General features: G+C 40.8%; 1 protein-coding gene across 9 annotated transcripts in view; it reads right to left on the bottom strand.

Annotated features, from left to right (window-relative positions):
• The window catches only part of SCN8A (sodium voltage-gated channel alpha subunit 8), a 122,122-nt gene that overhangs the window by 78,808 nt on the left and 25,849 nt on the right, over positions 1-17,465 (bottom strand). For 5 of the 9 annotated variants that reach the window (XM_082350517.1, XM_082350519.1, XM_082350521.1 and 2 more), the window contains exons 1-3: positions 11,978-13,923; positions 11,198-11,326; positions 9,209-9,300 (exon numbers count right to left, since the gene is read on the bottom strand). In XM_082350517.1, coding sequence (XP_082206643.1) covers positions 9,209-9,300; positions 11,198-11,326; positions 11,978-12,057 — 301 coding nt within the window. In that variant the 5' untranslated portion in view covers positions 12,058-13,923. Of the gene's footprint in view, positions 1-9,208; positions 9,301-9,458; positions 9,551-11,197; positions 11,327-11,977; positions 13,924-13,964; positions 14,107-17,465 lie in introns of those variants that run through there. The other 4 variants (XM_082350524.1, XM_082350523.1, XM_082350525.1 and 1 more) reach the window with 2 other exon arrangements.

The raw sequence follows: 17,465 nt of genomic DNA, 5'->3' as shown, positions 1-17,465 counted from the left end.
ACTTTAAAAAGTTTAAAAAAGCATATAACCCACTTGAATTGGCGGTTTAAACGCAAGCCACTGGTTCAAATTTGAATCTGCAGGCAGATTTCTTAACTGCACAGGGAGAGATCAGTGATAGGAGGCAAAGAAAAGTATGGTTGTGGGTTCGTGATGTTTGGATCAAGACTGAGTCTCCATGTGGTTCTCCTGAGCATGCTCACACATCAGCTAACCATAAGACATGGCCAAGAAAGCACTGAGCACTCCCGGGGTGCCAAAACACCAGGACGGACAGCAGGCAGACACAGAGCCTTGACACACAGGCCTCGAGAGGGATCTTATCCCTAATCTACTTCTGAAGACGAGACTATCACACTGAAATTCTACAGAAATCCTAATCCTGGCTCTGATCCTAAATCCTAATCCTAATTCCAATCCTGAGTCTGGGTAGATAATTACGAATCTTAATCAAGTTATACAACTTACTTATGTGACCTGAGCAATAAACCTAACCTCCTTGGATCTCAGTGTTTTCATCTTTAAAATGGGGATAATTAGAGTAGAGTATCACAGGGCTGTTGCGAGGATTAAGCATGATTCATACAAACACTTAACACAGCACCTGGCACACAATAAACGAATCAAATGTTAACCATTTTTGTCTGAACCTTAGTTTACTCATTGGTAAAAGGTATTTAAAATATCAACCTCGCTGGGTTGTTGTGAGGTTTAAATAAGATAATGAATGTTAAATACCAAGCACAGTGCCTGGTACTTAATACTTGTTGGCTATCACTATGATACATATGTTGCCCTCCTCAAAGAGACAGGATAATGGGATAATGACACTGCATGGCTAACCTCGTACGATGGTGATCTAATGGGTGGTGTGGACGTGACTCTTCTTTTGCTGCATTTTGCAAGTGACTACCTAGAATGTTCAAAGTTGAGTCCAATAGTAGTAATGGATGGTGTGCCTAGCACAAGCCCTGGCACAAAGCAGACACTTAGTATGTTTTTAAGTTCTTTATTGAAAGAGTAAATGAATAAGAAGCTTTCTTTCCTCTCACACAGATATCCTGAAAGGGATGTAAGGGAAATTAAAGAAAAAAGAGCCAAGAGTTAGACTGTAGAGACACAGCAGTGTGCAAAGGCTTATGTTTGCTCACAGAGCGGGTCTTCCATGGAGACTGTGGCCACCAAAGGGATTAGGAAGAGCTTGCCTGGGCTCCAGGAATAAGGCATTTCTGGCCTGATTCCTTGTCTCCTCACAGGGCTGTTCAGAAAGAGCCCAAGGCAGGAATCAGAAAGCAGGAATTCTGATCCTGGCTCAGCCACTATTTATGACCCACTGTGTTTCAGAACAAACTTAAGCTCACCTCCCAGTCTCATTTTCTCATACACAGAACATGGATAAACACAGGAGCACCGGCAGTGGGCAGTGGAGGAGAAGCTGAAGAATCGTCTCTAAAAGCGTTTTGGTTTTTTTTTTTTTTTTCTTTTTAAAATCTTTTTAACTGTGCCTTGTGGCACGTGGGATCTTAGTTCCCCGACCAGGGATCAAACCCGTGCCCCCTGAAGTGGAAGCACAGAGTCTTAACCACTGGACCGCCAGGGAGGTCCCTCTAAAAGTCTTTAAAAATAGGGCAGAGATATTTACTTGTTCATGATTAAGTAGTCGAAGTTTCAATCTTTTATTCCTAAGTCCTGGAAAATTGTATCATAATCACACAGCTAGGTAAGAAGGTATTGGTAGTACAGAATAAAAGGCAGCTATAAAGAAGTAAAAATTGTTCCAGTGTTCTGGAACTCATTTCAATAAGTTGCTAAGGAATAGAAAAGCTGGGTTGAGGCAGGTGTATGTTGGGTCGATAAGTCAATTCTAGGCTCCTAGAATTATACAGTTCTGCTTTCAAAGTCAAAGAGTGATATATATTGATTGATTGATTGATTGACTGATTGATTGCTGTGTTGGGTCTTCGTTTCTGTGCGAGGGCTTTCTCTAGTTGTGGCAAGTGGGGGCCACTCTTCATCGTGGTGCGCGGGCCTCTCACTATCGCGGCCTCTCTTGTTGCGGAGCACAGGCTCCAGACGCGCAGGCTCAGTAATTGTGGCTCACGGGCCTAGTTGCTCCGCGGCATGTGGGATCTTCCCTGACCAGGGCTCGAACCCGTGTCCCCTGCATTAGCAGGCTGATTCTCAACCACTGCGCCACCCGGGAAGCCCAAGAGTGATTTTTAAAAAAGAGTAGTTGATAAACCGTAATGGAAAAGAATGTATATATATGTATAACTGAGTCACTTTTCTGTACAGCAGTAATTAAGACATTATAATTCAACTATACATCAATAAAAAATAAATTTAAAAAAAAAGAGTAGTTGAATAGGTCACAGAAGAATGGCTGTAAGGTTTCTTTTCCTGGACTTCTTTATGAAGAGCTTATATAGCCATCTCTCCTGAATGGTTCAGACAATCACCTGTGTGAATACTGGATGATAGTTCAAGGCCCTTTCTACTTCTATTTTAATGAATTGAGAAATAAGCTGTAAGCTGTCATTTGTATTAGTAACAAGAGGATAAAACTTTAAAATAGTCAAACCAATGTATTTGTGACATTAATTAATTTTTAAAAACATACAATTTTAGCATGAGTCTAATCTGATTTTCCTGGGCTGGGAACTCTTTGGACAGTTCCAAGCCCATACAACAGGAAATTCCAGGCTATGAGCTCAAACTATCTTCTGTTCCATAAGTGTGGGCTCCCAGCAGTCTTGTTTGTAGGAAGTGACCTTCTCTTAGTAGTTAGATGTCAGGATGGACACATGACCTAAATCTAGATCCTGTCCTCCAGGAATATAGAATGGGACAAGAGACAGTCCAGTAGCCTTTTCATGTGGTGGGAATGATAATATATAAATCTGGGAGCTAAATGGTAGCCATATTCTATCATTATATTAGGATACGTCTGTGAAGTCAAGACAGCATGCTAAGGGATAGAAAAAGGAAATAGGAGCATGGAGAAGAGAAAGATGAAGACAAGGTACTCCCTGGTGTCTGGGGCTTTCTGGCTCTGCATTCTGGTTTCCCTGGCTTCCAGAAGCCCCAAAGCATTCCAGTCCTTAGTTTCCTTGAAGTACTCCTGTATCTTTTTACTTGCAACCAGAGATGCTCAAATACTACACCAACCCAACATGGAACTCCTCACTTTTCTGGGGATTGACCTGAACACTCACAGTCGGCTGGTTCAACATCTCTTCTCCATAAACCAGATGCCACTGCTGAAGAAGTCTGTACACATGAGTCCAGAAAGCTAAAAAAAAATTTTCAAGTGTTTTGCTTTGAAGTCTGAGGCTTAGATCAACTCCTCTGTGGAGTTCTTTCAGCTTTCAAGAAGGTTAAATTAGAGACTTAAGTTGGAAATGGTATTCAGCCGCTTATACTTCACAGGGTCTCAAAGGAACAAAACTTAATTAAGCAAAAATGATCACTAAATAACACTATGGCCATCCAAAAAGTTTACTCTCTAAGATTCTCATCCAGATTGTTAGGAGGAAATTAGAGGAAGGCACAGGAAGAAGAAAGGTGATGTAACTTAATGTCTGTAAGTGAAGTTAGGCACACAATTACTCAGCAATATTAAATGTAAATGGTTACTGGATTATACACAGGTCTCAGCCAAGACTCTTCTTCCTTCCATTAGGGTTGATAATTGCAAATGACCATATTTGCAGACACTGATGCCAATTTATGGAAATGACGCCATCAATGCTTTTCTTAAGCTCAACCTTCATTGTCTTGCCAGCAGTGGCTGCCACATACTAGTAAACACAGCCGAGCAAAAGTGCTCCCCCAGCAACAAGCAACGCAGGTCAAAAAAAGTAAGAAGTTGCTGGTAGAATTTCTGACCTGAGGCGTGCCAGAATGGAGAATGCCACTGTTCTGGTTGTGAGGATAAACTGTCTTACTTCCTCGACTGGTTCACAACACCACATACCAGAATAAGCAAGAAAACTAATAATCCGAAACAGAGCAGAAAGCTCCTTCGTATGACTCCTACACAACAGAGTGTGACACAGAAGCCATGTGGCGGCAAATTGGACAGCAAGAAGAAGAGGCTAACATTAACTAGCCCTGGGACGTGTCTGAGCAGAAGCAGTTAATAGATTTACTACAGAACAAGGAAAGACAGCTGGACCCAATGTACAGAAAGGTCAGCTACCAGACCGGAAGTCGGACACTTAAGAAATTCTGAGAAGCAGGTGAAGCCGCTGTCACAGAATTTTACTCCACTCTATGTCCAAAGGCGCCTCTGAACCTCCTGTCGCCTTTCCCAACGCCCAGCAATCCCCTGAACAAATGAACAAAGCCTGCTTATGTGCTAAGTCCAGAGAAATCAGCCATGCATACTGGGATCAAGATCTTCCACCATGCTGATGCCAGATTATAAATAAAGTCAATTTATCTTTCCTAGTTTGTAGCTCAGGTTGAGAAATCTAACTGGTTTGAAGCAACACGAGCTACTCCTACAAAATGAACATCAGAACAGGCCTCAACAGCAGTAACAAGCAGCTCTCACAGCAGGGGGAAGAGCAGCTCCCAGCCCCACAGTCTGACTCGGTCCAGACAAGTCCTGGGGTACAGTCATGCTGGGTCACCTTCCCTGCTGCAGATTCAGTCCTCACAGTGACAGTTCTTGGAGGTTCTTCAGATCAAGAGTAATGTGGGAGAGACGTGGGGGGCCCTCAATTTATTTACTCAAGACCAGATTCGTATCAAAGTCTGAACCAACTAAACTAGCTCCCAAAGGTGGGGCTGGGAGGAGGGGGCTGGGAGTCCCCAGTATTGCTCCACTCAGGACCACTGTGGGGTGGTAAACATCAGCTGTCTTTCCTGAGAAACACTGTGGAAAAAGGAGAAACACGAAAGCAACTGGATTAATCACTAGAATAGTTTAAAAGAAACAATGACTCTGAATATAGTCTTAAAACACTTTCTATCCCCCTTCACAGTGCAGCAGAAATTGCCACATTCATAATGGGCACATTTAAAGAAAATACCTTCTTTGTGAATGTTGGGGTGGGAGGGAGAAGGGCCTCTCATTTTCCCTGCTTCTTATCTGATACCACAGGTAAAGAGAGAGAGAGGCGGTAACAGAAATGAAAGCAGAGAAATAACAAATCCAAGAGAAAAATAATCAAGAAATTACAGCTCTAAAGAGAGCAAAATGACCAACAGAAGTAGTGCTTTGGAGAGCCATTTAAATGATGATGGAAATGAAAAGGGACTGGCAGTGAGGCCCTCCCAACCGGTTTTATTTACACCATTAAGTGCTACACTCTAAGAAAACCCTGAGACACCTCCTTTAAGACGTCCACCCTATCTTGGGGGCATGTTAGTCCTGTGGCTCATGGCCAAAGCACGCAGGAGATGAAAATTCTGACAAAGTCACTTAGAAGTTCATTTTTGTACCCAGATAAACACAAAGCGAAAACAAAGTTTTAAGACATAGGACATTCTCCACAGAATACTTCAATGTCAAGTTGAATCCGGCAAGTTCCAGACCAAAGAAAATATTAAAAGGGTCTTTTCCTATAACTGACCCTTTTAGCACAGTTTGCATGGCACTGTTCTTCAAGTTGAGCTCTCCGAAGCAGAAGGGAAACCATGAATGATAGGTATCCAGGTCTTGAGTTGGCAAATAAAAAGGGTCAGGATGTGAGTTTAGTCTTTTCTAAGCCACAAGAAGGCTCTAAATCAAAGCATCTCTTGTACAAAAGGCTGGAGCTAACTGATGCACTGTACTCTCCAATCTTCAGGGGGTCCTGCCTGCCCTGACACATTCAGAGCATCTATCAATACCAAAGATGCTAAGAGGGAGGACGGCATCAGCCAGGTGAGCAGGGTGAGTGCTCTAGGAAAGGGAAAACTCTCATAAAGAGCTCTGTGAGAACGTGCAGGTCCCACATTAGTTCTGTGGCTGCTCTCACTCCTGTTTCTGGCAGCTTCGGCAAAAGCCTATCATCAAACTGGGAGCAGGAAAAGGCAAAAGAAAGCAACAATTCCACTGAAGTGGCCTATGAGAAAACTTGGTACCCAAAGCAATGGCTTTTACTCAGAGGGAACTATGGCCCAACTCTATAACTGTGGAGTCAAAATGACTTAGATTTCCAGTCAAGAGAGGGCCCAGGTCTACTGTCTCATACACTGGTATTACCACCTGGGAAGGAGACCTGGGTAACAGGCAAGTAGGAAACAAGGCAATAGCCCTCTACAAGTAGAATGGGGAGCAAAAGGACTTGGGATTAAAAGTCACACTTTAATTCAATTATACCATTCACTGATAGTGATCTATTATTGGCTTTATTACCCCTTAAAGTTATTTTCCAAAGCCTCCCAAAGCCATCTCAGTTGGGGGGTGCTTCTAGAAATAGGAATCCAGGAATCTATTTCAAACTGTGAAGTTGGTGTCTAAATCTTCATACAAACCCTTTCTTTGGGTTTAGGTTTCTTCTTTATAATTGCTACTGCTAAAACCATTTATGGAGGACTACTATGGGCCAGGCACTGTGCTTATAAATATATATTTGTAATACAGAATATAAAACTAGACATGAATATATATCTATAAAACTAAAGTAATAAGGATAAATTACGTGACATCAGTCAAGAGTTATCTTGCAGAAATGCTGTGGTCAGAAGTTAATCATACAGCAGAGACAGAGACAGAGGCTAAGAGCTGGAGCAGAGACAGCATCTGCTGCCCTAGTTAGTGAGCAGAACGCAGCTTTCCAATTTAATTCTGGAAGAGAAGTTTTGAGATCACAAGAACATAAAGAGACAGATGCCTTGCGGAGTACGCTGGGGGAAGTGAGCAGAAAACATGGGATCATATTTAAAAGAGGCCAGAGGAGGAAAAGAGACCAAAGGAAAAATGAAAGTAAAGATTTGGTGGTACAGATGTCTTAAAAAGAAAATAAGACAAGGCCTGCCTAAGGGTTAGGCTGCCATCAACAAGCTTCATGAAGCTGCCTAGAGAATGAGCTGAATTGTTTGTCAAATGGATTTGAAATGGCTAGGAACTAAACCTTGATAAGTCAGGGTTATAGTTTTTTGCCAAGGAGAATATACTCCAACTGACACTCAGCCTCTGGTTGATAAGGAGTAAGCTACCATTGTTAAAAATAAAGGAATTCATTTTTTAAAAATATTTATTTATTTGGCTGTACTGGGTCTTAGTTGCGGCACACGGGATCTTTTAGTTGTGGCATGCAAACTCTTAGTTGTGGCATGTGGGATCTAGTTCCCTGACCAGGGATCAAACCCAGGCCCCCTGCACTGGGAGCACCGAGTCTTAGCCACTGGAACACCAGGGAAGTCCCAAGGAATTCATTTTTTTTTAAAATAAATAAATAAATTTATTTATTTATTTGTTTGTTTGTTTATTCATTTATTTATTTATTTTTGGCTGCGTTGGGTCTTTGTTGCTGCGTGCAGGCTTTCTCTAGTTGCGGCGAGCTGGGGCTCCTCTTTGTTGCGGTGCGCGGGCTTCTCATTGCGGTGGCTTCTCTTGTTGCGGAGCACGGGCTCTAGGCGTGCAGGCTTCAGTAGTTGTGGCACATGGGCTCAGTAGTTGTGGCTTGTGGGGTCTAGAGCGCAGGCTCAGTACTTGCGGCGCATGGGCTTAGTTGCTCCGCGGCATGTGGGATCTTCCCGGACCAGGGCTCAAACCCACACCCCATGCATTGGCAGGTGGATTCTTAACCACTGCGCCACCAGGGAAGCTCGGAATTCATTTTTAATAGGGCCATAATTTACTGGCCCGCTTCATAGCCCAAATCTGTAAATGGAGAAACTTGAGGTTTACCTTCCTGAGGTTCTCAGTAAGCTACATTCTAAGTCTTCCCTCTCTGGGATTCTACCTCTGTGCTTCCCTCTCTCTGCATCTGATATCTAGATAACGTGTTGAAAAGGGGAAAAGAGGAATTATTTTTGGTTCAGCCACAAGGAGAAGAGCCACGTGATGCCAGGAATAGGATGTCTCTGTTCTTCGTGTCCCTGTTTCTACAAAACTGCAGTGGAAAGCCTGGCCTCTCGGGAGTCTTCTCTGAAAACTCCTGAACATAACCAAAGTCGAACCAGCAACAACGTAGTCTTGACTTCTGCCACATTTCTGCCAACAATATTTTAGTTATCAGACTAACTATATCTCTCCTTCCAGATTTCAAGACTGGTCTTTAGAAAAATAGTTATTACCTGGTAGAAAGGATTTGAATTAAATTAATGGATCTCAACCTGGGGGCCACAGATGGGCTTTGGTGTGGGGGGGGTGGTGCCTGTGACCCTTCATCTGATTCTCAAAAGGATCCAAAACCTTCAAAAGGTTAGGAACCACTGAGCTAGCTCAACCAGAACCAAGAAAAAGAAAGGCAAAAATTTTAGAGAGACTGTCAATCAACTACCTCTCAACCACCCACGGATTCCTTTTTTTTTTTTTTCTTATGAAGTTTCTGTACTTTTTTGTTTGCCCACATGTTTAGACATATCTTATCTTACCTTTGACTTTTTTTTTTTAACAGCACCTGCATAAGCTTTCACTGGGATTTATGTTTGAGAATGGTCTCTGAATATATATGTAGTAGATGTCTACTGGTTCTTAGTCTGGTGAAACAGACAGCAACAGAATGTGATAGACAGTGATTATTAAAGCTCAGGCTCTTAAATTTGTCTGGAACACTGGACTAGTTAACTGGGTAAGGTCTCTTCTGTGATTAAATAATTCCATTAACACAGTAACAATAAAAGTACAATTCTTCGAATAACATCCCATCAGCAAACCATGCTATAGGAAGCCTAGAAATCATAAGCAATGGAATGATGGTGAATGTTAAAATTACTGTAATTCCATGAGGATAGGAAGCAAACGATTTATATTCAAAGAGACAGCTAGCTCCGTGACAATTCTTTCAGATACTGTGAGATCCAAGTGATTCTTAAGCACGTGCTTTTTCAAGGCATGGATGGAATGGGGGCTGCATGCGTAGCAAGGACTGTCAGAGATACTGCCTAAGGACCAAAGAGCCATTCCAGAGAACGTCTCCCAGGAAGAACATGCGGAATGCAAGGCCGTATCAGCTGTGCCGATGCCGCTTCAGAATGTGGTGGACAAAATGAATGGAGGACAAAGAGGAGATGAGGCAAAGTTAGTCTTGCGTTTAAATTTTCTCACCTGGAATTACAGAGATAGTTTTCAAAGCTCGCAGAACCCTGAATGTTCTCAGCGCTGAGACATTGCCCAGGTCCACAAACTCTGTCACATATCTGTAGTAAGGGAGGTCACGCACAGACACAAATGACAAACACGGACACAGACACAAACACCAAAGAAAAAAAAACAAAACCACAACAAAACAAAAAAGTACAGTACGTCACGTCAGGGCCCTAACCCAACACCTAACACCAACCCCGGGCCATCTTACCTGGGATTACCGAAATAGTTTTCAAAGCCCTCAGTACCCTGAAAGTGCGTAGAGCTGAAACATTGCCTAGGTTTACAAACTCTGTTATATACCTGCAGAATCAAACCAAAGTTAACTTGTAATGGTACCACTGGGCGAGGGTTTGAGAATGGGGGTAAGAAAGGGTCTTATATACAAGCTATGATTTCATTTATTTCCTTGAAAAAGAAAAGTTTCAAAATATAAACATTTAAGGAACACATTTTTTTTTTCAATTGGGCAAGGAGAATTCAAAAGTGTATTTGAAAGAAGTGATACCACCAGAAGGTTCCTAGGGCTTTCTTTCTTCCTCAGCATTGTGATGTGCAGATCCCAATCAGAATGACTACTCAGTCCATTCACTTTTTTTTAGTAAAAAGGAAGGCCAGGAGGTATTCAAAGGCTTATGTCTCCAAGTTTTATGAACAATTTCTTAGGAAAAGGAGACAAATTTCTGCAACAGGAGTCTCATAAAAACAAATCTACATTAAAATAAACTCCCTAGTTGACAATGGCAAAAATGCCTAAAATCTCTGCCTAAAAACTCTTAGATAAATGATTTATCTAAGAGTTGTATGCGTATCTTTGCAGTCATGCCTACAGATGAAGTTTTAGCCCATGACATACAAAAACAGGGCTCAGGAAATATCTAGATCATGGGATCAGAGCCAATATTGTGTTAAGTGCTCATTTAAGTGCCAATGTGGCACTGTGGCACTGTGTTAAGTGCCAATATTGTGTTAAGTGCTCACCAGCTCTGTGCCTAGCAAGGACACTTAAATTTTAAATGAACACCAATGTGTATTCATAATGCTGGAAAGCTAGAAATTGTCTTAATATAACAGAAAGTCAAAGTTCCAGTTTCAAATATTCAATGCATATCATTCATTCACACTTTATAGTTGACATACATTTTTCTATCTGATGTTCAGACCCATACATACACAAATGCACTCAATTTCTTACACGTCTGTGTGCACACACATAAACACACACACAATCTCTACAACACACTTACCCCCTACCAAACCACAAAGTGCTTTCCCAACCTGAAAATAAAAATAAAGTCTGCTATAACTCTTCTATCACCAGCTAAACTTCCCGAAGAGATACATTTTCATTGTTAAAACAACACAAATTACCCTAGCATACCAATGTGGTGTTACACTGCTCCCTACTAATAATAGTTCGAAGCTCTGGTCAGTAATTCTTTACGAAGTGACCAGATTGGATACTTGGCTCATGTTTTGACTCTAAAATATGCTCTGAATTCTGCAACATGTGGATAGCCTCATGAAATTACATGTGATATAACATACCCAGGACACTGAGTTCCAGCCTAAGGTTTACACCTAAAAAATCTGAGGTCTTCACCGAGGCCGCCTAGTGATAATTGTGCGACCCCTGGTCAATGTTGTAGGGGAAAATAAAATATGAGGGAGTGTCAATGGGAAATCACTTCCTACTTTCCCTCCCAGCTGTAAAGCCTCTGCTCACCATCTCCCATATATACATGCTGTCAATTCCTGAACCACAAGAGGCCCTCATAAGCAAGAATCATAGGCGTAAGTCCATACCACCTTACATGGTTATCCATTAATTCCTCATACAACTAAGCCCACAAACTCACACTTACAAACTGTCATACAAACACACCCAAGAGTACAACCACACACACATAATCACACCCAGAACACCAATAAAGTAAGCAGAGAACTTACGCCATCATGATGACACTGAAATCTAACCAGTTCCACGGATCCCGTAAAAAGGTAAAGCCATCTATGCAGAAACCTCTTGCAATGATTTTCACTAGTGATTCAAATGTATAAATCCCTGTGAACGTGTACCTGTCAAAGAAATGGATATCTTGAGGTAATTTCTGAACAGACAGAAACTTTAAATGAATCTTTTAAGATAACACTTGCCGATGGGTGGCTTCAACTAACAGAGACAAAATAGAAAGAACACAGCCAATGCAGCAGAAAGGAAGTGAGGAAGAGAAAGGGATGCTTCAAATGAAAATTACTGAAATGCACAAACCAAGAACTCTGGAATGTTGCACTGGGCCCTGACGGGTATTGCAAACAAAAAACTCTGTATTGCCATCTAGCACATGATCAATTGAACCAGGCATGGAGGCCCCACAGCTAGTGTTAACTTGAGACAAGTCAAAAAGAAAGGGAAAGCTAATGTGGGAGAAGAAGGCAGTATCATCAGGAACTGAGGGTACAGGATGGTGATGGGGCAGCAAGTCAAAGCATTGGCTAACATAGGAAAGGCCAGAGGTGATGAGTAGTAACTTCCAGGGCATACTTTCTCTTTCTAGAGCTGACTTCTAAGGATATTTCTTAAATTCCACATGTATCCTCACACATCCTTGTGACATGAAAAATGGGCAATAATTTTCTTCCTTGATGCATAAGCTGTGCAGTGCATGATTCAGTGACTAAAAATATTTAAAACAAGCTGGCAGAAAAATAAATAAATGAGCTACTTACTCCACATTCTTCGACCAGTCAGGAGGGTTACTAAAAGTCATGAATACACAGTTGGTCAAAATAGTGCACATAATGATCATGCTAAATACTGTAGAAAAAAGTCAAGGGAGAATATACAAAATCTGGCCAGTTTTTATCCTCAGGAAGCAAACACATATCGCATTGGGTATCACAGGAATTAAATCAGTAACCTGACAGGAGACAAAGCACAGAGAGGAGGAAAAGGCGAGGTGATAATGAAAACTGTGGTCATCACCATGAACACAGAGTGCCACTATGTGTATCCACACCTGGCCAGAGAAGGTGAGTGGACACAGCAGGATGGCCACTCTCTTTCTTTCAAAAGCACTGTCACTGTTCTACTCCTTCTGGATAAACATTTCTCCCTCTTACCACTTAGCCTCTAAATACCTCTTTGCCTAATAACCAGAAATCTTGTAGTCTACCAGATGCCAAAGTCATCAGATGAGAAAATAAATTAAATCTAATCTATATTATTCAGTAGTCATTTATTGTTAATTATCTTGCATTACCCATTATTTGGAAATGTGCATGTCATTAATGATTTTTTTTTTTAATAGTCTTCCAAAGGTCTGATTGTTCTTGTGGGGCAAGGCAACAGTCAATGTATGCTGAATTTGTCCAATCTGGGAAACCAGTTATGGTACATGGGGTAAGGATTTTAAGTACATCTGCACCACCGTACTCGTAAGAATTAGGTAATGAAGCAAATTCATCTGATCATTCTGAAAGTGCCTGGGAATGTTTATGGGTAGCAAATCATTTTGTTGCCATTTTAATTCCATCCAGGATCTTTCTCAGCCCTTCCTGTTCTGGTCTACTGAGGAAAATTAAACTGCTTTAGGTCAATATGAGTTACTCAAACTCAAACTGTCACTTTAATAAGCACAGAAGCCATATCTCATTTGTTGCTAATTCACTCTCTCTTGCTAACGGCATTCACTATCTTCATTCTATTAGTGGAGTTTTAAAAAGAAAAACTACTTCTTACAGCTGGATTTTTTTCTTCACTACAGCTGTATTTTTCTTCAGGGAATAATAACATGTTCTGGCTAGAAGAGAAAAAACACCATCTTCTGATCCAACAAAAAGGGAAGAAGTCCATTGTGAATTATTTACTTATAAACCTTTAGATTTCAGATCTATGTTGCTTGTAAACCAAAGATTCCAGACCAGGTTGCTAAGTTCTTACTGTTAATAAAATGTGCAAAAGCTTAGCAAACCTATTTACAAAGTAGCAACTGCTGGTTTCCTCATCCTACTTGGAGGGTACAAAAACTCTGAAGCATGGGACTAAGTACTGTCAAATTGAAGACCAACCATGAAAGTTTAAAGTCACTAGGCAAAGTTGCTAACCCCATCACATAATTTTTCATCTGTCATATACTCTCCTATATTAATAAGACATAAAAGTCAAGCCACATGAATAAATTGGCATTTTCTGTTTAAGGAGAGCAAAAATACCAAAACAGATTCACAACAATCTTGCACTCTAGATCTAAACCTCTGTACCAAGGAGGCCATTTAATCTGAGAAACTATCTTAGATAATTTCTAAGCTCACTGTTCAAGAAATCAAAAATATTCAAGGCAGATCTCTAAAACACTCATTCAATTATCTGTAACTCAAGAAGTAGCTTTTCAAAAATTCTAATATGGACTTCAATATATAAAAAGCTGAATAATCTAACTCTTGAAGTCTGAGTGCTTTAAAAAGTAAGACTTCAGTAAAAGGTTACCATCTTAATTTGTCGCTCTTAATGATATCCACAGAATTCCAGACTCCCATGACATCATCCTAAGAAAAAAGGATTTGCTGAAGCTCAGCTCAGGATTCAGCAGAAGTCACTCTTAAAACTTCTAACTGGTGGGATAGTCACCTACACTATTGGTAAAATACTTACTATACATTTAAGTTGTCCACATTCAGAAACACACACCAGCGACCATGCAACTGCTGCACTCACTCCACATTTGCAGAAAAGGATATGAATGTATCAAAATTTTAATAGCTATTCTTCTTATCAGGTTAAAAGGACTTAAAATGTACAAGGCAGGCGTGGCACTAAATCTGAAGAGAGTTTTCCCTCTGTTTAATACTACAAAGGTCTGTGGAAAAAGAGAGAGAGAAATTATTAAAGCATGGGAATTAATCATCACATGAAACAACATTTTTCTAGGCAAGAAATAAACTCAAATGTACTTGTAAGTTTTACTTCCCAGTTTGGTGTCTAGGGCAAGAAACCTTCAGGCAATATTAAGGCAAGAGAAACCTCCTTCCCTCACCTCCCTCCCCCTGCCCTGCCCCAGATTACATTACAAATAGATGACACTATCTTAGCAGTTTTACAGAATAAACTTTCCTTTCAGAAACAAGACATTTGAATTATACGTAAACTATTTTATGCCAGCTCTGGACAAGATACTTAAGTTTATTAATTTAGGATTCATTCACTCAACAAATATTTACTCAGTGCCTACTATATGCCAGGCACCGATCTAGGTGCTTGGGAAGTATCAGTAAACAAGGCCACCCTAGTGTGAGGAGCTTATATTCTAAGGGGGGAGACAGATAATAAATAAAAAACATAATGAGTAAGTAAATTACACCGAATGTGATAAGTGCTATGGAAAAAGGAAGACGATCAGGGAAAGGCAGCTCTAGAGTACAGGGGTCAGGGGATGGGGTGAATGGAGAGATGACAGGTTTGGGTTTTTTTTTTTTGAAGTATAGTAGATTTACAATGTTGTGCTGTACAGCAAAGTGACTCAGTTATACATATATACACATTCTTTTTTTTTTAAATAGTCTTTTCTATTATGGTTTATCCCACGAGATTGGATATAGTTCCCTGTGCTACACAATAGGACCCTATTGTTTATCCATTCTAAATGTAACAGTTTGCATCTATCAACCCCAAACTCCGTGCCTATCCCTCTCAGGTAGTCAGGGTAAGCCTACCGAGAAGAGAGATTTGAGCAAAAACTTGAAGGAGGTGAGGAGGGTTCTTCATTCCACCAGTATTTACCTACCAAGTCTACTCTGTCTGGCTTTTAAGAGCCTCCATTATCAGCCTTGCCAAAATCATTCAACTACATTCCTGGCATGAATCCTCCTGTCTTGCCAAACCAGTACAGGTTATAGTAATTTAAACTTTGGTCTTGGCTCTCATTGCTCATCCTACCCAGAATGCCTTTTCCTGTCGCATGAATTCAATTCAATTAAAATCTTTCTGAGCATGTTTTGTGCCAAGCATTGTGCTAAGCTCCTTGGATACAAGATTGAATAAAATTGCACTTTTAGGGAAGACATATATGTGAACTAGTAATTATGATGCAGGGTAAATACAAAGTTCAGTAACAAAAATATGCGTAATGTATGAGGCAGCAGGAGAGAGAGATTTTTTCCCCCCTTGGGTGGGAAATGCAAGGGAAGAGAGTGGGCTGGGAGGTGTTCACAAAGGCAGGTAACTAAACATTTGGAAGGGGGTTTTAAAGGATAAGCAGAGATTAAGAGAGATTAATTGGGCAGATAAAGGAGGAAGGGTTGGCAAGGAAAGGGACCAGCATAGGATTACAAAGGCACAGTAGCACAGAACTGTGGGTGCTCTCAGGGAATTGATAAGTAATTCAGTGTTGATGGAGGATAAAATAGAGAGGGGGAGCAGCAGACTGTGAAGCTGGAGAGAGATGTAGGGGCCTACTAGACTGAGTTCCTAAGGACACAAGGTCAGTGGCAAGTACACAGCCCTAGCATCTCACCGTGCAGGTGAAAAAAGCAAATGGTCAAATGCTAGCCATTTAAAATAGGTTTTTGTTTTTGTCTTGTTTTTTAATTTAAAGCAATACATGTTCATAATCATAAAAAAAGGAAGAGAAGACAAGTTCCATCTCATTACCCAATGATAAACTTTGCTGCTTGTATATCTTTTCAAAACTTTTCTGTGTTAATATAACATAAATATAGCCTTAAAAAGACTCTCCTTCTCTCTCTCTCTCAAATGGGATTCTACCATAAACACTCTTCTGCACCTTGCATTAAAAAAATGAACCCAGGGGCTTCCCTGGTGGCGCAGTGGTTAAGAATCTGCCTGCCAATGCAGGGGACACGGGTTCGAGCCCTGGTCTGGGAAGATCCCACATGCCACGGAGCAACTAGGCCCGTGAGCCACAATTACTGAGCCTGCGCATCTGGAGCCTGTGCTCCACAACAAGAGAGGCCACGATAATGAGAGGCCCGCGCACCGCGATGAAGAGTGGCCCCCACTTGTCGCAACTAGAGAAAGCCCTCGCACATAAATGAAGACCCAACACAGCCAAAAATAAATAAATAAATAAATAAATAAACCCAAAAGTTAAAAAAAAAAAAAAAAAAAAAGAACCCTCACAAAGAAAAGCCCAGGACTAGATGGCTTCTCTAATGAATGCTACCAAATGTTTAAAGAGGAATTAACACCAATCCTTCACAAATTCTTCCAAAGAATAGAAGAAAAGGGCACACTTCCCAACTCATTCTGCAAGGTCAGTATTGCCTTGATACAAAACCATACAAAGACATTACAAGAAAAGAAAACTATAGACTAATATCCCTTATGAATATAGATACAAAAAGCCTCAACAAAATACCAGCCAACAGTATCTGGTAGCATATAAAATAAGGATTATACACCACGACCAAGTGAGATTTATCCCAGAAATGCAAAGATGATTTAACATATGAAAATCAATCAATGTAATACAACATAGTAATAAAATAAAGCATAATTACTGCATGATCATCTCAATAGATGCAGAAAAAACATTTGACAAAATCCAATACTCTTTCATAATAAAAACATTCAACAAACTAGAAATAGAAGGGAACTTCCTTAACCTGATAAAGGGCATCCATGAAAAATCCACAGTTAACATCATTTTTAATGTTAAAAGACTAAAAGCTTTCTCCCTAAAACGAGGAACAAGGATTCCACTCTCACCACTTCCATTCAACACTGTACTGGATGTTCCAGACAAGCCAATTAAGCAAGTAAAACTATTTCTATTTGCAGATGAAATGATCTCGTACGTGGAAAACCCTAAGGAATACATACACACAAAACTATTAGAGCTCATAAACAAGTTCAGCAAGGTTCCAAGACACAAGACCAACATATAAAAATCAGTTGTATTTCCATATACTAGCAATAAACAATCTGAAAATGAAATTAAGAAAACAACGCTATGGGGCTTCCTTGGTGGCTCAGTGGTTAAGAATCCACCTGCCAATGCAGGGGACATGGGTTCGAGCCCTGGTCCAGGAAGATCCCACATGCTGCAAAGCAACTAAGCCCGTGTGCCACAACTACTGAGCCTGCACTCTAGAGCCCGCGAGCCACGACTACTGAGCCTGTGAACCACAACTACTGAGCCCGCACACCACAACTACTGAAGCTTGCTCGCCTGGAGCCCATGCTCTGCAACAGGAGAAG

The sequence above is a fragment of the Balaenoptera borealis genome, assembly GCF_965194805.1.
Source record: "Balaenoptera borealis genome assembly, chromosome: 13".
In the NCBI taxonomy this organism is placed as follows: Eukaryota; Metazoa; Chordata; class Mammalia; order Artiodactyla; family Balaenopteridae; genus Balaenoptera; species Balaenoptera borealis.
The sequence above is the reverse complement of the archived record's forward strand: the minus strand, read 5'-3'. Positions and strand labels throughout refer to the sequence as shown.